This window comes from Rhea americana, unplaced genomic scaffold (assembly GCF_003343005.1).
Source record: "Rhea americana isolate MKP2758 unplaced genomic scaffold, rheAme1 scaffold_200, whole genome shotgun sequence".
NCBI lineage: Eukaryota > Metazoa > Chordata > Aves > Rheiformes > Rheidae > Rhea > Rhea americana.
Window position 1 is genome coordinate 1,000,682 of NW_028186151.1, and position 19,926 is coordinate 1,020,607.

The 19,926-nt window shown below is 44.5% G+C and overlaps 3 protein-coding genes across 11 annotated transcripts in view; 2 read left to right on the forward strand and 1 right to left on the reverse strand.

The window, feature by feature from the left end:
- CEP63 (centrosomal protein 63) overlaps nt 1-19,887 on the reverse strand; it is a 46,042-nt gene extending 26,155 nt beyond the window's left edge. For 6 of the 7 annotated variants that reach the window (XM_085303899.1, XM_085303897.1, XM_085303896.1 and 3 more), the window contains exons 1-2: nt 5,585-5,606; nt 1,667-1,780 (exon numbers count right to left, since the gene is read on the reverse strand). The gene's annotated coding sequence lies outside the window, so the exon portion shown is untranslated. Of the gene's footprint in view, nt 1-1,666; nt 1,781-5,584; nt 5,607-19,374 lie in introns of those variants that run through there. The other variant, XM_085303894.1, reaches the window with a different exon arrangement.
- ANAPC13 (anaphase promoting complex subunit 13) lies at nt 7-2,734 on the forward strand. Of its 3 annotated transcripts, none has more exons than XM_085303901.1 (3): nt 7-286; nt 569-694; nt 2,275-2,734. In XM_085303901.1, the coding sequence occupies exons 2-3, from the start codon at nt 596-598 to the stop codon at nt 2,398-2,400; spliced, it is 225 nt and encodes a 74-aa protein (XP_085160027.1). In that variant the 5' UTR covers nt 7-286; nt 569-595; the 3' UTR covers nt 2,401-2,734. The 3 variants fall into 3 exon arrangements, with proteins under 3 accessions (XP_085160027.1, XP_085160028.1, XP_085160029.1); XM_085303902.1 differs by having other exon boundaries at nt 7-282; XM_085303903.1 differs by having other exon boundaries at nt 7-270.
- LIPH (lipase H) lies at nt 5,642-19,295 on the forward strand. Its single transcript, XM_085303929.1, has 10 exons — nt 5,642-5,834; nt 10,370-10,737; nt 12,065-12,173; nt 12,274-12,375; nt 13,367-13,456; nt 14,554-14,721; nt 15,674-15,769; nt 16,293-16,404; nt 17,935-18,108; nt 19,205-19,295. Exons 1-10 carry the CDS (start codon nt 5,783-5,785, stop codon nt 19,293-19,295), a joined length of 1,362 nt encoding a protein of 453 aa, XP_085160055.1. The 5' UTR covers nt 5,642-5,782.
- Nucleotides 19,888-19,926: the final 39 nt, after the last annotated feature.

Here is a 19,926-nt window from a genome sequence, read left to right on the forward strand (position 1 = left end):
GCTGCCGAGCTGGCAGTAGCAGCGGGCAGAGCACTGGCAGCGCCATCACGAGCGGCCGCCGGAATTAGGAGGGCGGCGGGCGGCTCTCCGCATTCTCCCGGTCCGCTCGGCTCCCGGACGCGGGGCGTTGGCAGCGTTCGGCAAAGGACCGCGGCTGCGTTCGGGCCGCAGAGCTGCGGCCAAAAGCAAACGGGCAGCAACAACACAGCCATGGGTCTGTGCTGAGTTAGAGGGCCCGGGGCAACTGGCACTCCCGAGCGCACCTGAAAGGTATTTCTGCAGGTCGGTAAGTGCACCCACTGCATGAGAGCCGTTATTATTAGTACTAACAGGCTAGTTTTAGAGATGACCTCTGACACTTATCGGCCTGCAATTCATTTTGAACCCGCTGTTTTCAGATCAAGTCGTTCTGCCGTGGTTATAAGCCCTTTTGGCTTTAGGAAAATCAAGGGTTTCCATATGAGTTTAAGCTTAGTAATAACTGGATCGTAACCGGAGCAAGCGCGCGGTCCAGACGCCGGCTGCTTGGGAGCGTGGGCGCTAGAACAGTGTCTGCTTTGTGTCGCAGGTATAGCTGTGCTTGCCCACCACGAAGATGGACAGCGAAGTGCAAAGGGACGGCAGAATCCTGGACTTGATCGACGATGCATGGAGGGAGGATAAACTGCCATACGAGGATGTGGCCATCCCGTTGGTAGGTGAATTGCTGCTTATCAACGTGAGCTAAGATTGGTGTGTTTCTCACAAACCCTCCAGAGAAGTGGTGGATGGCATTGCTTGTGGTACAGCTCATTTGTTCCAGAGGTTCCCGGGATGGATATGGCTAACTCTTTTCTCTCCCGTGTGTTAGTCATTCCTGTGTGCCAGTGAGGGCATGGATGTTTCTCTCCCTCTTCCCCTGGCCAAATGCCAGATCCCTCTGGACCTGGACTCCCTTTCCCATCACATAATTGTGGCTTTGGCATCAGGGTCCCCTTCACGTTATCCATTTTCGAAGTTGCCCAGCTGGTAACAACTCCTCACCGGAGAGAGGTACACAGCACTGTCTCTTTCAGGGAGGGCAAGGACTACCGCACACCTTCAAACTCCAAATGTAAAGCACAAAGGTTTCCCTGACGTGATCTGGCCTTGAGGAAATGATCGTGCAAAATCTCCAATTCTCAGACACAAGGACCCAAATTTCCTTGACTTGAAGGCTTTCGTTCCTTACAGCTATCCTGTGAGCTACTTACAGTCACATGTAGATGGAAGCCTCATCAGTCAGTGACAGAAAGAAGGGCCTGGCAGTAGATATAGTTTCCCAAGAATGGGATTGGCTCTGATCACATAGAGAAACCAGCAAAAATCCACAAGAGATTTACTCAGTAGAGTTGTGAAAGAGCAACAAAATAGTTGTAAAGTCATATCTGAGCTGTCCTAAGCATCTGATCTAGTGCTCTCTGCAGAGATCCCATGAACTCAAAAAGGCTTGAATTGTATGGCATTTTCAAAATTTGGAAATGTTATTTAGCTCATACAGAGATTTCCAGAAATCTAGAGCTCAAAATTCTTGCTGAAATGGTATCTTGCAAATTATATCATACGCTCTCTATGTAACTGCACCAGTACAGCCACACAGAGAACAAATAATGTAAAGAAAGAAAATTAAACCTCAATTAAACCATACCTCCTCCTTCCTGTCTCTTGAGCAGTTTTGTGTTGAGCCTGGTAGGGTTCCTAACTTCCCCTGTTGATACAGCATGGACACACCTGCCTTCAGCACACAGGAAGGATTTCTCACCTGCAATAGGACAATAATATGTTACAGCACTAGTTGTCTTAATAAAAGCTGCAATAAATGCAGTATCTGTATTCTTGAGACTGAACAGCAAAAGAACAGCGAAAGAAATACACTGCAAACAATGGACTATTTTCACTGCTATTTTTTACTTATTTTGCGTTTACTATATGTTCTTGTTCTTCACTACAAGTGCATAGTTTGAGTGCCAGCAGGGCCCCAGGCCCTGCTAACCAATTTACTTTTCAAATTAAGCACCATATGCATATGAAAAGAGTAATCTTCAGAACAGGGCTTAGTAATATTTTTAATTGGATCAGTATGTATGATGTGTATTGTTCAGATTCACCCTCCAGTCTCGCGTGTGGATTTATATATTTATCAGTATGAAGTGTTAGTAACCTGTTCTTTTAGGAAGCTTCCGATGTGTGAAATGCATTGTACCTTTTTTTTTTTTTTTTTTTTTTTTTTTTTTTTTTTTTTTTTTTTTTACTCAGAATGAGCTTCCTGAACCAGAACAAGACAATGGTGGCACAACTGAGTCTGTGAAGGAGCAAGAAATGAAGTGGACAGATCTGGCTCTCCAGTATCTGCATGAAAATGTTCCCCCCACAGGAAACTAGCCAATCAGTGAGATTTCATGCAGTGAGTGCATGAAGGCAATACAAAAGTTGTTTTTTAGCTAACCATTATTGTCATAATTTTCTCTAAGGAGGAAACAAAGCCTCTGAAAAAGCCTTGTATTCAATTGACTGTTCCACTCAGAGTGATGGAACACAAAGTTCACCTATAATCAGTGTGAAATAACTGTGGCTATCTGAAACCTCAGACTGGTATCAGAATGTTTCTCTTTACTTATACAAAATTATTTCATATCTTCTGTTAACATGCTTTTATGTTGGTGCCAATTATCTTAATTGTTTTCTACATGTGATCAAAGAAGTAATTTTTACTGTCTGAAGTTGTTCATTCATCACAAAGCTCACATTGGGAATATTTGTGGCTGTGAAGGCCTATGTCCCAAGAAGTATTCCTATGTATTTTGGGGCTAGTTTTAGAGTTCACTGTACAAAAACCAAATAACCATAAACCAGTTGTTATCATCTTTAACTAGTGTTGACCAAGGGACATTGTATGGGGCAGGAGTGAAGGACTGGTCAATAGGATGAAAGGGATGGAAGTTATATGTAAACACAGGTGAGCTCTGTTTGAACTCACCTGAAGATTTGATAATGGTGGTGGACAGCATTTCCAGTGATGAAATCCTCAGCTTGTTTGCCAATCCACGTATTGTATGTGTCTAATTTATGCTAAAATGGTAGTTATTTAAAGTCATTTTTTTGAACTAAGAACAAGTGTCTTAGTTCAGGGACACTTGGATGAGCGGTCTCACAGGGGAAACCATGAAACTATCACCTTGTCCTGGAGACAGCACCTTCAGGAGAGGACCAACTGTGTTATTTAAATGCAGGGAATGAGACAAGAAGCGAAAGTATCCAAGGAAGTTGTTGAGATTTGCAGCTTCTTACATCTGGGTTGACTTTGGCCCAAGATGCATATTGTATTAATTTGCATGAATAATAGCCCCAAGAGGAACACAGGTGATATAGGCAGAGGGCTGTTGTTTCTAAGAGCTGCGCACAGCAAAGCGTTGGAAGAATGTTACAGACCCATTTAGCTATAGCTATAGGGAAGGCCAGAATCACACAGTGCAGCTTCACAAGCCCTGTGATGCAGGGTTCTGCTCTAGGATGGCGTGGCGGATCTCTCACAAGATTCAGGCTTCACTTGGTGCATGGGATGAGCAGGACTTGAGGGACAACCCTGTGAATGCGGCTTCATTATTAAGCTGCTGTTATCCATGTGACGCAGGCTCTCTGGCAACATGCTGCCCACAGATTTCATGCCTATTTGTTAATAGCACCACAGTGTGGAGATGTGGGGATTCTGATTTCTCTTTCTCTCTTTGGTTGGATGGTTACAGCCCTTTCTACTCCTCATTCCTGCCCTTCTATCTCCTGTTCCAGATGCAGCTTTTCCTCGCCTTACCTCAGTTGCCTCTCACAGATCTAGTCCCATTCTCCACAGGGAGAATTACAGCTGCCTCATATACCACAGGCAGGGATTTGCCTTGCATCTTACTGTCTAAAAAAGATGTGCAGCCTTTGCACAGGCTCTACTGGGAGTGAGGGGGGAAAGAAGCAAGTGGGGTTAGCTTCAGGCATTAAGATGTTACCTCTTTTCATGCTAAGAAGAAAGGCAAGGGCCTCTTGATTTCTTTATCCCATTTTATCTCTGATTCTCAAATGTCTTCTGCAATAGGTAAAATTCTTCTGTTCATCTTGCATGTTTCACTGTTGTTGGATCGATTCCTTCACACCATTGGCAGAACTTGCTAAGGAGAAAATATTTTGACAGTCTAGGATTACCAGTAGAGAAGATGAGAAAGGATCTGAAAGAAAAACTATTTCAAATGGTTTTGCTTTGCCAGTGCATCAGAAAAATTATTTTCCTTGAGCTTACAGCTTCCAGACGCTGCAGAAGTTCTTCTGGTGTCCCTTCTCAGTGTTTATCCTCTTGAATATATCATAAAACAACTTTAGCCTGTGTGAGTACCAAATGGAATCATAGCTCAGCCTATGTCCTGCAAGACTGTGATTCCTGAGCTGCATGAGGATGGAGAGTTTAAGGTGCTTTCTGGAAAAAGCAAGGCCATTGCTGGGCGTGCCCATCTGTCTGTGGTGTAGGCAATGTCAGCATCAGACAAACAGCACATGCTTGCCTGAACAAGAAGGAGCTGCAGTCAGCTAGCAGGCAGAGATAGGGATTAACCCAAGAATCAGCAAAATTAGGAAGTTTAGTATGTACACAATGTAGACCAAAGAAACAGAACTATGCGAGTGCAAACTGTAACAGTTCAACTCTGCAGTCAACCATCATCTGGGGAAAAGGAAGCCTGTGCTCAATGAGATGTTTCTGATCCTCCTCATATTCCTCTTCCCTGGCATAGGTTAGAATTTGCAATGAAAACATGCAAAGCCACGTAACCAGTTAGAAAACACGTCGAGCAGCTTCCATCCAGCAGCTATCTCAATTCTCTTTCCCTCCTCTCTTTCACCCCTTTACAAACTCCACACCATTCTTTTACTAATTTTGCTATTAGATCTTCCAGCTCCAGTTAGATGTCCTTTTATCCTTTGACAGTTGCCTTTGCATCCAGCATCTTATTTCTCCCATTCAGCAGGGAAAACAGCATTTCTTACTTGGATTGGATACATGAGGTTCCAGCAGAGCTGCAAGAAAATGTGGCTGGGATGCCAGATGTATGAATGTCATCCAAGATGGCAGTTGCTTGGCAGTCCGACAGAGACGCAGATTGAATTGACACTCATACTTTCACTTTGTCATGACATGGCGCTGTGCATCCGCCTTCTGCCTGAGATTACAGGAACTTGTAGATCGGAAGGGATGTTGGGCCGCAGCCCTCGTGACACAGCCGGAGGGCAGGAGAGCCAAGAGGACATGGGAGTATGGGGATCATCATGATTGCTACAAACTTAGGGCCCTGTGAAACCAAATGCTGGCCCTGCCCAGATGCATATCAGACTTGCAGTAACACCTACATTCTTTGCTGCCTTTGGCATTCTTTGCCAAAGACAGACATGCATTAATTTCCTTAATTTCAACACATCTAGTCAAACTGCTGCTTACAGTATGTTACCAAACCGTTTGTGTCTTTGACTAGTCATTCCTCAGGGCAAACTATACTTAAAATAAGGAATCCTGTTAGAATAGAAGGTGCCTCACCTTTCTTAAGAAGCAGCTTTGGTTGTATAACTAAAGACTGGCCTCCATTTCTTGACTGGTAACTTCCTTCTTTCACCACACCTACTGCTACTGGTGGAAAAAAAGAGCAAATTGTTGTCAGAGACAGCTACTACACGCCAAAGAAACTGTGGGATCCCTAAAACCTTTTGCCTTTAGAAGTTCCATGTGGAAGTCAATATGCTGAGGCTGTGTGTCATGCTCATCTACCTTTCATGTGGGGTGAAAACAGGTAGGAAAGCAACCATTTGTTTTGATTTTTTTTTCGTCAGATAAAACATGTTTTCTGTGCTTTGCAGAAACATAAGCATATCTATCCTCTGCACTCATAATAATGTTACTGTGCAGGGTTTTTCAGTATTATTATTTATTTTGCCAAAGCAAACTATACTGATTACAGGAATGCAATCAATTCTAAGAGTTCCAGTTGTAAAACTAGAAGTTATTTTTAATATCTTTTCTTCAGTTTGCAAACATTTCTCTTACGTAAGTACTATACATTGACACTGAAAACATGGTTTGAAATATTCAGAGAAGAACAATTTCTTTTCAGTAGTGTCTTTACGACAGACATGAAGGACTTCATAGTGAATTTTGCAAAGGATAAATTAGCATATATACACACAACTTCATTTGATATCCTCATAGCCCCATCAAGAATAATTCGGTATAATAATAAACCAATGTACTGTCTTCTGTTAGCATACACAAGGGAGCAGGCTGCTTGGTTAGTCATGTTACAGATCTCTGCTTCATAGGGAAAATACACAGGATTAAAAAAAAAAAAAAAGTATTCTTAAAAACTGACCAGCATTTCATTAGGTCTCCTGGAGAAATCGTGAGGTTTCATTTTTGCTTAGTTTGATGGATATGCAGTAGGAACTGTGGAAGTAGTAAATGGTAAAAGAAAATTGTGTGAAAAAGCACCAAGGAAACCCAGTCAGATAATGAAGACCATGTAAGAGGTGGAAGAAGAAGGGAATAAATCTTTGATAACGCTACTGAGTTTTGCTGTGTGGTGGTGAAATGTGCTTAAAGCTGAAGACTTCATTACTGATGCATAAAACCAGTCTTTTGAAACAAACTGTAAACCCCCAAGCAAGGTGATGGTGTTTTCAAAATCAGTGAAACTGAGGACAGATACAAAAGAAGCAACACATTCGTTTGAGGCGGGCACAGAGCGCAGACTGGGTAAACTGCCTCTGCAGTGGGCAGCAGCAATACAGTCTTCCAAAGATTAGTGCTAGGGTAACTACACATCTGACCCACTGCAGTAAAAATCCTTTGGAACTCATCTTGCAACTGGATATACAGATGGGATTAAAAAGTTCAGATGATACCTACTCATGCCAGAAGGCCTCAAGATCACATCCCAAAACCATCACTATGGTAGACCTTGCTTGTCCATAGGATAGACATCCAAGAGAAAGGAAGAAAAAGTCTCTGAATACTATTTCCAAGAATGAGGAGAGACACACACCAAAGGAATGCAGGCCTTAGGTAGCACTGACTGTACCAAGTACAACGGGGTCTGCCTGGAGCCATCGTGACTAGAACACTCCTATCTTCGCATTGTGTCCAAAAACTAAGCTATTCTGAAGATTTCCCTCCTGCTGCAGTAGGCCATCTGAGGCTGATCTGAAGCATGAGATGAAGATGGCCAGCTCCCACATAGAAATTTCAGTTACCAGACCTGCATGCAACCTGCTGCGGGAGGCTGAGATATCAGGGCATCCTGCACAGGAAATTAGTGTTTGCCATCCTATTTTATATATAAGAAAAATAAGTGGAGGGAGAAAAATAAATTGCCTGAGGCTGTCCAGCAAGCTAATGGCCAAGGCAGGGCTGGAAGTAAGTTAAGGGGACACTGAGTTAATTGCTAGCGTTTATTCGCCTTCCCTGGAGAGAAGCAGTCTGCTGGACGAAGGTGAGTACAGTGTGGGGGTGTGAGTTTCCACCTCACCTACTTGCTTGCTTGCAGAGTTAATCACCTTAAGTATCTTGCCTCACCAGAGAACTCATGTTGAAGTTTGAAAGACGCTTCCAGCCAGTTGAGTAGGATTCACTGTTCTTGTCAGAATGACGAGCAAAGCCAGTGTAACTGGCTGTCCTCGTGCGCCAGCTTTCCTAACACATGGTGGAGGAGTCTGGGACATGCACCAGCCTGCCAGAAGAGAAGCTGGCAGGTTCCCCCACAATTAGCACTGATCTGATTTTGTTAATCAAAATAGAACAAATTTAATAGACTTGATGCAGATATCACAAGGCTATTTTAAACATTTCCTGTGTTAGGTATGAGCAAATGCCAATTAGCTCCTTAAAAGCTCTTCTTTACCAGAAGGTTTGGGCTGCTTTGTTCCCCTGGGCATGTCTCAGCACAGTGCAGGAGCTATAGGAGCAAATTAAGCAATGAGTGCAATCTTGTACCACACAGAAGTAATTCTTGCCCGACATTTCTGCCTGCATTTTTACAGCTTCAGTGGCAGTAAAGATGATTAACAATATTCTACAATAACACTATACAATAACTAAAACAGTATCTAGTTATTAATCAAAAATAAGTATAATTGGTTTTTTTTATATTACAGTAGTACCTAGAGGACCATCACTGAGTATCTCTATGTATGCTTATGCATGTCAGCAAAAAACAATCACCTTCTTTCTGCTAGTCTCTTCAAGACCTGCAAATGAGCAATCTAATAGGAGAACTCTTACTGCTTTCCTCTGAGTATCTTGGCACCCTGAGGCTGTGGGGAGAGCAGGCAGATCAGGAGACGGGCACCTCATCACCGTTCCTCCTGTAAACAGGGCCCAGAGTCACACTGTCCCTGGGAGTCCTGCTCAAACTATTACAGAGGCAGAACACACTGACTCAGAGGCTACTGATTTCAACAAATCCTTATAGGGCCTGGCTCAGAGCTCAGTTTCCACTGTTCCTGTCTCACTTTTCATATTTTACAGCAGGCTTACAGAGGAAGCACTCCATGGATTTCAAATATTAAAATTTACTTCTGAATTTATGATAGCAATTTAAAATATCCAGTTGGACTTAACTGCAGCATCCTCTTTGCCTAGTCACATTTATTCAGGAGTTCCTGGGGCTTTTACAAAGTAATTAGGAGAACTGTGGCAACTGAACAGATTATTTTGTGTGCTGAGTACATAGCATTTATATCACTCCTGCGCTCCTGATTTTGCTCCTGATTTTCCACGGGAAGAGGAGAGGAGAAGTTCCTTGTAAAATTGTGGCAGACTGATCATTTAAAAATTAAAGCACACAGGGTACTGAAGATCTGCTAGAGTATACTTTAACTTACACTTCTAGGTTTTCTAAACCTCTTCTACCTACTGCACTGCCTTTTAAGCATCAAAGGGCTGGGAGAGCTCTCTAGCAACCCAGCCTGAACAATTTTTGCTGCCCAGGGTGTACGTGTGAGAGTCGCACTCTCTCCCACAAGGTTCTTCAATAAAACAAGGGGTGTGGGGGGAGGAGGAGGACTGTGAGGCAGGGAGAGGCTACCGAACCTGGAAGGGCCTTCATAAGCAGTGTCTGTCAGGAGATGCACTCATTTGATTCACTGCCATTGCCCTGCTGGAGACTGTATTGGACTCTGAAGGCTCAGCTGGTGGCCTGCAGAAAAAGCGATGAACAAAGGCTTTCACATGGCAGAGACCACCATGTAAAGCAGCAGTTCCAAAAAAATCAGGAGCTCTCCAGCTCTGTATAAAGCAGCATCAGTAACATTTCCCATGCAGTCAAAGGGTGTCCCGTATCACAAGCTGAAATAGTAGGCTGCATTTGCAAGTGAAAATGAAGCATTGAGCTGTCCCTCACAACAGCAGGAACCCAAGCAGCACGTCAGCTCCAGGCTGGAGTTCCTTATAAACAAAATACAGCAGCATCTCTTCACCCTACAACTTGTTCAGAGCATCTGGGTGTGCTCTCAAACCGATACAGCAACCACGCCAGCCACTAATGCCCCTCCTCAAAAGAGATCTCAAAATGTTTCCTCTGGATGGAGTTCAGCTTCCCAACCTGAGATAGCATGACATCAACATGGCTGTTAAATCTCAAGACAGCCCCTTCTGGGAGTGAAGTACGTTATGTATTTAACAACGTACAAGTGAACACCAAGGTACTCTGGCAGGTGTTGGGTGTCAGTTATGGAAAGCTGAGAGTAAAGCCCAAGTGCCAGAGCCTACTCCCTTCCCAGGGAACTTTCTGTAAGAAATGTTGTTATGGTGAATGGAGAGTTGAGTCAAGTGAGCAGCCGCACAATCACTCTGGGGATTCATGGGACCAGGTTCAGCTGCAGACCTGCTGGGCTCATCGCCCATCCAACAGAGGTGGTACATACATTAATGAGATTTTTGGAGAAAGCCCATGCTCCCTCCCAGCTGCTGGAGGAAGTAGGACTGTGTTGTTACAGGGAATGCTCTTCCCAGAAGGTACACTTGCAGTCTGGTCCAGAAAAGTACTGTTCAAAGGGGTTACGTGGGATAAAGGCAAAAGGCAGCTAAAGGAGTAGGGAGATGCAACCTTTGACAGAAGGTGCTAGTTTGCAATGAAAAGCCTTGTCCCAGCACGGCAGAAAACCCTAATTTTCAGGGTAACTCTAATCATGAACGTGATGGAGAGGAAAAGAGCAGCACCAGGTCAGGGAGCTCACAATGCAAGTTCTTCAGCCTGTGCAGAGCTGGCAGGTAGAAAAGTCCAAGGCGTTTCTTGGCGCTAACCTCAGGATTGCCATGCTGTGCTCTTTACAGATCCTGAGAAGGCATGCCCTGCATTCACAAGCCTCAGCCTGGGCAGCGCTTTAATAGGGACAGACCTCGAAGTGAAGCTAATGCTCTACACCAGGCAGAACCCAAACTGTGCCGAACAGCTCAATTCAACGGCCTCCAAGTATCTAGATATAACCAAGAAAACTACCTTCGTTATCCATGGATATCGACTCACAGGCTCTCCCCCGCTGTGGATTCCTGACTTAGTATATCTCCTGCTTTCTGTAGAAGACATGAACATCATCCTTGTGGACTGGAACCATGGGGCAACAACTCTCATTTATAGCAATGCTTCCAGAAACTGCAAGAAAGTTGCTGAGATTTTGAAGAAACTTATTGATGAAATGTTGGTAAGTTAGAGATTCATAATATTACATAGTCATTAAAGCACAATATGCAAAGGCCACAAGGAAGTGGTTAAAAACAGCAGGATGTCTGGGAAAAGACACTCCTGAAAAGGGATACATTCATTCTCCTAAGTGCAACTATACTGCAGTGCAAAATTCTATCCTCAGTCTTGGTATGTCAGTATTTTGTTGCAATATTCAATTTACATTCTAAGTCTCTACATTTCTGGATATGAAACTCCAAGGATTTATTTTCATTTGCACAGACACTTGATTTCCATGTTCCGGATGTCCTAAAGTCAGCTTATGCAGATCAGCTACAATCCATTAGCCATCACTGCACAGACGCAGTCAGCTATGGCATTAGATTCCAAAGCCGGGCACCTCCAGGCAGAGATACTAGTTGTTAGTGGGCTTTTACGTGTTCAGCATAGTCACTGCTAAGAGCTCACCTTGAGACTACACTGCAGTTTAGTTTGCAAAAGGAGTAAACTATTTCAGCTAGACACCCCTAAACTGGGCAGAAGAGGGATTATGAGTACACATCTTAGTGGACTAAGTTAGAGCTGCACCGTGGAAAAAAAAATGCTGCTGAATTTCTACATCTATGCAGTGGCTCTCCTGGTACAAAAAGTGATTACATTTGGAACTTAGGGCATTTTTTTTCCCATGATCATGCTTACATTTAGATGCAGGACCAGGATCTTAAATATATTTGTGGTTGTTTGACTTCCATTTATTTAATACATTGGGCTATAATGTTTACTTGAACCTTCACTAAACATTTTTTTTTCAGTTCTATTTATTTCTCTAAGTTGGTAACTTGCTCAAAAATTATATTAATTCCCCTTAATGTCTGTGGAAGGTAAAAAGCCATCTCATAAGTACAGGAAAACTTCTTGTTGAGGCAGATAACTGGCCCCTAACTTAAGTAGTTGTTGTCACCCACACGCATAACTAAGGCTCTGGGACCATTAGACTCACTGGTTCTGCTAATGCCTTGTGGAAACCACATGCCAGCAACTGGAGTTAGATTCATGGTGTTCATGAATATTTACTTATTCCTGTCCACACATGTTGTCATTACCCTAAGAAAACACAACCATTGCCTGAACTGTTCTCCTCAGCTCTCCGAAGGGCCTCAACATGAGTGGTTGTTGCACTGTAGGATGAGCAAAGGGATGAAAGGGGGGATATTTATAAGGAGTGGAGCACATACCACTGAAGAACATGGGAAAAGTAGGGAGATGCATTTACATTTCCTCTTCTTGACATTTTTATGTCTTCAGTGTTCCCAGCATCTATGACCATGAGTATTTTTAAATCTCAGATTGAGGGAGCATCACTTGACTCCCTTCACATGATAGGAGTCAGCCTGGGAGCACACATCTCCGGTTTTGTGGGACAGATGTATGAAGGTAAACTTGGAAGAATCACCGGTAAGCCCTTCCTCCAGTCAGTCCCTTTGCTTCGGGCATAGTGAGTGGTGTGAGCTGCCCAGTACTGATGTTAAGCCACGCACATGGTTCTGCATTGCAGGCCTTGACCCAGCAGGTCCCTTGTACAGAGGCACGCTGCCTAGTGAGAGGTTAGACCCCACAGACGCACAGTTTGTTGATGTCATTCATTCGGACACCGATGGTAAGCAACATTTTGCTTCTTTATCATTACAAAGAAACCTAGAGACTGCTGCGGAGCATAGGAGAGCAGAGGCTCCAGGAGGCAGCTGTGCTGGGGGGATTTTTGCTCCTTTGGCCCAGGAGGACTGCAGCCTGCTTCCAGGTGCAGGATGCAGTGGGGCTGTGAGAGGCTCGGCAGGCCTGTACTGTTCACTCTGTGGTCAGGACTCCCTCCCGTGCTGCTGCTGTATTTGCATTTCAAAACATGCTGTTTTACAGCTATTCCTCCTAACAGCTAAATGTGGCCATCAGGGTCCAGTGGGGAGGTACCAACCCTCCCAGCCATCAGGGATGGACCATGCTGGACAGGGATGGACCATGCTGAGTGCAGCTTGTTTTGCTGCCCTAGAAATGAAGGGAATTGCCCTGGGTAGGGAGGCCCTGGAGGTCCCGTGGCCCAAGAAGTTGTGGCTTAAACCTGCTGTGGCTTAAACCACCTTCTGGGTGAGTCTGGCACTTCCTTTACCTCTTGCCTTTCCCAAGTGCTGCACGGCATGTCTTCAAATCCGACAGCCAGGCTGGCGATGCGACACAATCCCCCAGCTCTGCTCCCATGGGCATCCTCCCTGGAGGACTCAGCTTTCCCACCTCACAGCCTTCTTTCTTCTCCCAAACCCTCCAAGAACTTGGACTTCGGCAGCACAGAAACGCCCACTATTTCACATCCCTTTTCCCCTCCTGCAGGCAGCTACAGCAAAAAAGCTAATTCTGTGCCGTGCCACATGCACAGACTTATTTTGGGCATTCAGTACCATTGCTAAAATGACATAGTTGGGTCACAGCTGTTTGGTTTGCTGCATAAATACATGAATGACATTAAAATTCCTGCACAGGCAGACATCCTAGAGCTAAATAACTGTTGTTTTTTTTTTTTTTTCAGTTAGTTTCTTATGTTTCTTTTTTCTGTATTTTATGGTTTAATAATCCCCTCCCTCCATATTTTGTTTTGCCAGGACTAGGTTACAGAGAAGCACTAGGCCACATAGACTTCTACCCCAATGGCGGGACCGACCAGCCAGGCTGTCCACAAACAATATTTTCTGGTAATTAATTCAGCTCTGAATTGCAAAAACACTGGCAAAATATTTCCAGTCAGAAAAAGGAAGAGAAGGCCAAAGAAACATCATTACTCCTAGAAAATATACAGAAACAATTTTTCTGGGAAGCCATGAAAGCATTCTTTTCCCAGCATCGATGTGGCATGCTGACACCAGAGGAATTGAGATGACGTGCACTAGGCAGAGATATGAGTCAGAGTGGTCTTTTCTGCTCTCTCTCACAAACACAGTAAGATGAATTTTGCATGCAAAAACTCATCAGGTGAATTTGTACCCTCATTTTGTGACTTTTTTAAAAAATTATGTAGAACATATACAAAACCCCAAAGATTAGCAACAGCAAGCACTTGTTCAGAAAACAGACTTATGACACACACAGTGTAGATTAGACCACTATACTGAATCCAAAGAGCCTTTCTTGGCAGCGACAGACAGTGCAGCCAGTAGGCAGAGCCCTAGTCCTAAACACAAGAAAGCTTTTCTGCTTTCCAGCTCAGCAGCAGAACTGCTTTTGTGAAAGCTGGGTGAAGAAGAGACCTTATGAAGGAAAGGCAATAATGTGAACTCAACCCTTATCAGGCACAAGGGAAATCTACATAGCAAACCAACCCTGGAACACAAATGCATAGGAAATGAGGCTTAGCTTATTTTGCTGCTCATGGAGCAACTCATTTTATCGGGTATGTCTTTCTAAAGGGTTTTTTAAAACAGAAATGGCAAGGTCTTGTGCAAAGATATGCAATATCCAACTGTCATGCCTGGGCTCAGAGAGAAGAAGACAGCATCTGAGATGGAGTAGGATCTATAGCTGGATCCTCAGGAACCGCAGTAACAGTAGGAACAAGTATGCTTTTAAAAAATAAAGTAGACTAGTAGAAGACTAAAGTAGGCATTGGTAGAGTTTAGTGCACTCGAAGGAAGAGGCTGGTGCCCATTTACTGCTCTGCCACAGTCCAGTGCTTCCCATCTCAATCTGCTGTATTCACACTGGTCAGTGTCTGTGTGTCTTTTGCTAGTAAATTAATGCTCTTCTGAAGCACAAGGATTGCTAATGAAATATTTCTTCTCTACATATGATCAAGGATTGCAGTATTTTAAATGTGACCACCAGAGGTCTGTTTTCTTGTTCATATCATCCCTGAAAACAAGCTGCAATATTACTGCATACCCGTGTGACTCATACAGAAATTACAGGAATGGCAAATGTACCAGCTGCAAAACTTTTCAGCCCTTGCCATGCCCCATCCTAGGTAAGGAAGATACAAAGAGCATTGTGAATCCAGGGAATGTGAATACATGTGTCTGATGTAGCTACCCACCATCGCTGTAACTTTTAATCCATCCATGTGACTGTGACAAATGTTTTGCTAAAGGACCAACAAAACCCTGTGCTTTGCAAAAGCATATGAATTATTTCCACCATCTTTTTTTGGGATGATCTCTCCTTGGCTTTGAGAGGTACAAGCCTCTGCAACAGGCAAAAGAGGCCTGAGAGGTTCCCCTGTTCTTTGTATGGTCACCTCACATCATAATCTAGAGCAGAAATCCACATGTAAAGGAACCAGAACTAGAAATGCTAAAACAAGACTTGGTATCTTTAGACTGAAGTCACAGAAGCAATTAATTGAAGGCCATCAGCTGCAGATTTTGAGGGAAAAGGGCATGTTCCTGCTAAAATATAATCTTTTCTAAGAAATTCTGAGCACCACATCCCCCTCTTTGACTATAAAAGGAATGGCAGAGAGGGGCCAAAGAAAGGGTATTTTGCTTTTTTGAGACTCACCCACAGAGGTGTCCCAGCCTGGGTGTGACAGCACAGCTTCCAACTGTCATATCTAAAATGTTAATGTTGCCAAAACTCTGATACTTCCGGAAATTAGCTTTTAAAGCTCAGGGGATTATTTTCATTCTGGGCCACACAAGCCTTCTTGACCAGGAATATCAGAGGTGAAAAAAGATGTATCTTAAAGTAAATGACGAATAGTAACCAGATATATTTGGACACGGAGCTGGCTTTAGTAACACAAATAAAACTAAGCCCTTGTGTAAGTCTACAGCACATAGGAGCACGTCCCAGCGTATTACCTTGCAGCTCAAAAGCAATATAGTATTCCTAAACACCTGTTTTATATTTTCAGTTATTTAATTGCCTATATAACTGTGGAGTAACCTTCTGCTCCGTTTTTATGCTGTTATCTATAGGTTATTACGCTAGTAAGTGGAAAAGCTATTTCACGCAACAGAGTCATCCAGTGACAGGCATGTTTTTTGATACAGCGGACAAAGAGCCATATTGTAGTAAGTAAGATTTCTGAAATGATTTTTCTTTGTGTACTGCCTCCTTCAGCAACAGCTGAGAAGAGATGGTTAGTTGCTATTGGCATCATATCCAGCATCTTAGAAATACAGCCTGTGGCTGTTGGATAGAATTATGTCCATCTGCAGGCCTGCCATTATATTCCATAACTGCAAACATACTTTTTGCTGCAGAAGTGCTAGTTAAACAGAGATGAGCAAGAACAGGCTCATCTTCTTTACACAGCTAGGGAATTTGTTGAGAACATATGAACGAAGCATAAAAAGGTAGTACTTACATTGTGTTTCACAACAACATGCTGCTCTTTTGTGCTCGCAGGCAGTACAGAGATGCAGGCTCACAGCTGGTTCAGCTCAGCCAGAGCACGTCTTTGACTCTCATCACTCCCCCACCACACACACACCTCTCCCTTGTGCAGTGCGTCGGTGATCGCTGCGTGCCAACCAGCCCCGAAAGCAAGCGGGATGGAGTCTAACTGCGCACTGTCTCTCTGTCACCTCACAGTTTATCACTACTTCTTGGATATTACTACGTGGAACAAAGATACCAGAAGAGGCACCTTTGCCATTACATTAGCTGATGAAACAGGGAAGAAAGCAGAATCTAAAGTCAATCCGTAAGTCTTACTGAGTCCGTGATCTATAAATGATAGCAAATCACTTAGCGTAACTGATTCTGGGAAGAGGAAAGATATCCTCCTCAAATTTCTTTGCTGATACTTGATAGTAAGGGCTTGCCTGGCAATATGTGATTTCCAGAGACTCCTCCACTGCACATCAGGTGACAGCCCAACCCTTCCGTTCACACACTTCTAATCATCTTAAGCACTTAAGAAAACAATTTCAGCCAGTGGTATGGCTGTCCTATGCTTCCATAGGTGCCCCTTCTCCCTCCTTTCGCCCCTTTCCTGGGAGTAGGGGCAGCTCCACGCCATTAGGTAGGCTGAGCTCCAACTCTGGTGCCCCAGAGCGCTGGCATGAACCCGGTCCTGAATACGTAGCACCCAAAACAACTCATTCTGCTCGGAAGGGCAAAGTAATGGCTAGTCTGTACGGAGACATGCAAATAGAGACTAAACACACTTCAGCCAAACAAATCCTGCTCAACTAGTTTTTCCAAGTGTGGCGTGGCAGCTTCAACAGCATGATCTCACAGCCGTCAGCCACGTGTGCTTGCGCCGGAGTAACGTGCATAGTTCTCTGAGGTTTCACAACAGGCCCACCGCATGCCGCTGAGCGTGTGACAGCCCACCAGTCAGCATGCTTACACACACGTGCTCTAACTACCTCTGACTGGCTCAACCCTGTCCAATTCCGCAGACCTCCTAAAATTCCTAAACAGGGCCAGCTGTTCTGAATGCCGTAACTGGGATACACTTCCAATCCTATCTCCACTCCGCACATTTATAAGGGAAATTTGCAACTCCAGTCAGCTAGAGAGGCCAAACAACCGGCCATATAAAGCCCACGTTGTATAGCAACATTCCTGTGAGCAGCTCTGCTGTTTTTGCACCAAGATTGGTGCAGTATCTGTGCACGTCTCAAAGCAGAACTGGCCATTCTGTTGAAAAGGCCCAGTGTCAAACCCCAGCCCTGTGAGACTGTGCTGTCTTCAAGCTTGTACTGGTTTACCATGCTGACAGGCTGGATTACGCTCCATTAATTCTGGTCAACTCCGCACTGTTTCACAGACACATCTGTTGTTTGCTAGAGAGCTACTAGAAATTTAGTTAGAGACTTTAACACCCACAGTGTACATTCTTGCATTAGTAAAGCTACCTCAGCCATCCTGTGTTATTACAAACCAGATTTTTGCATACAGCAACACGCTCTGCCACCTCTGCAGATGACTCGGCACGCCAGTCTGCACAGACAGCCATGTGCGGTATCTGTAGAGTCTAGTCCACTTGGGTTCAAAGCAGAATTGCAGTGAGGATTCTAGTTTGGGACCAGAGTAAACAGCATCAGACCTTTGGGCACCGCCCTGGGAATGACTGCAAAAATGGCAGAGCAGGCTCACATCAGGGGACTTTAATCCATATCCCTTTCCTGAAGATCAGAAACTAATCCTAAATCTAGTCCTTCTTCCCTAGCACTGTTTCTAATATCTTGGTGAATTTGTGCTACCTTGTCTCCTTTACTTTTAGAGAAACTGCAGCTTTTCAGCAGTACAACCAAATCTCTTTGTTAATTGGATTTGACCAGGATCTCAAAAATGTAGAAAGAATTTCCTTGACATTTTCCACCGGGTCTATCATTGGCCCAAAGTTTAAACTCAGGATTCTCCGAATGAGGCTACGGTCAATTACAAATCCAGAAAGGTAAGCAGAGAATAACAAACTATTTCTAAAGCTGCAAACCACACAGAAGTAAATACATCTCTTAGAGTCCTGGCCTAGTGGAGTCCAGAAGAATTACATTTATTTCACACTTAATAATTCTTGTGCACCTTATATAAATCTGCCTTTAGTGCATGCACACAAATCCCACAGTTGAACACCTTTGAAAACAGAAGTTGCCTTATTGTATTGAAAAAAAAATTGTGGTCTGACTCTCTAACCTTTGGTCAAGAAAATAAGTTCTGGCCTTTGGGTAGCTACAGATAAGGCACCCAAGCCTGAAAACTGGACTGAAAGTAGATGTGACTCTCAGGTAAACGCAGGCATTCAGCCCCTAATACACATTTAATATCCCAGCCGCTATCTTCTGACAAATTGGGAGATTAATTTAATCCTGAAATTCCCATGATGTGAGAGCTCCTGTACACTACACTTTGAAGCACTGGTTGCCCTGAACATGTATGTGGTACCTACGACACCATTTGCTTGTGAGATTTCCTCAGTGGCTTCAGTCACCTCATTAACCTCCACCCGCTATGTCGTTATACCCTGAAGTTTCCCTGATTTGGGGGCACTTCAGAAAGAGCAGATCTTTGCCCAGTGAGTACAGGCCCTCTTGGGGTGACTTTGTGTGCAAGGAAGCCATGTGGCCACCAGCCCGCATATGCTTTACGTGAGTGTTAAAACAAGGATTGTATATCACAGACTGAGAAGGGGGAAGCAAAACTGGACTGAGCTGCAGAATATGCTTCTTTCCAGTTCATGAAAGTCTGCTACCCTCATCTTAGTCTCACACTAAGGAAAGAAACAGGCGTGTCTACTGTGCAAGGCCCTTTTCCTGCAACTCCCTCCTCCCGGCACTCCCTTTCCCTTGCATGTAGAACACAACGAAGATGCACCCAAAGCACCCCGACCTCTGTCACGCTGGAACTGCACCTCACCTCAGGAGCCTTCCACATGTCCTGAAAACATTACTTATTTTATACAAACCTCCAGTATGTTGGAAGACTTGACTGGAAAAATGATAGACGGAAGGCAATTTTTTCATTTTTGGCCTGGGTTCATTCTTTTTATGCAGACCACAGCTGTGCAGGTATGACCTTGTCCTGACGGAGAACACCAAAACAACCTTCAAGCCCATCCCGTGTCAGAGCAAGAACAAGAGCTAAGACCTGAATGTGTTCTTCCACCGTGCCAGCGGCAGACATCTCGTGCACCACAGCCAGCCAGGAGTACCAGTGGACTCACCTTAAATTTTCTTGGTACCTTCTGTGGAGATCACACCAACGGTACAACTCTTTCGGGGCTTCTTCTGTCAGTGTGGAGATTTATAAATCAGTCTGTAGCTGCGTGAAAAATTGCGACATCTTAGGCTGCCCGAGCACACTTCCTCTGCAGAGCCAGGAGGCCGCTTTGTTCCGAGAGGCTCTGATGAGGGCCTCCGCCTCAACTACTTGCTTATGAAACCACATGGAATTGTACTGATGTAAAGCACTGAGAGCAAATAAAGCTTTACGGTCCCCGTGGACTCGGTGTAACGAGTGTGTAATAGTCAGGCGGGACTACTGGTTTAAGTTGTTTTAGAAGAAAGTCTACGGCACAGCCTGCTGCAGGCGCAGCACTGCCCAGGAGCCACGGCGAAGCCAGTCACCGCGACGGGCGAGCGCTCCTCCCGCTAACCGGCTCTTTACGCGCCGCCTCCGCGCTCGACGCGAGTGCTCGCAACAGCACCCGACGGCTCCACGGCCACCTGGCATGGCGCCTGCACACCCTGCCCCGCGCGCCGCCGCCAACGCCCGC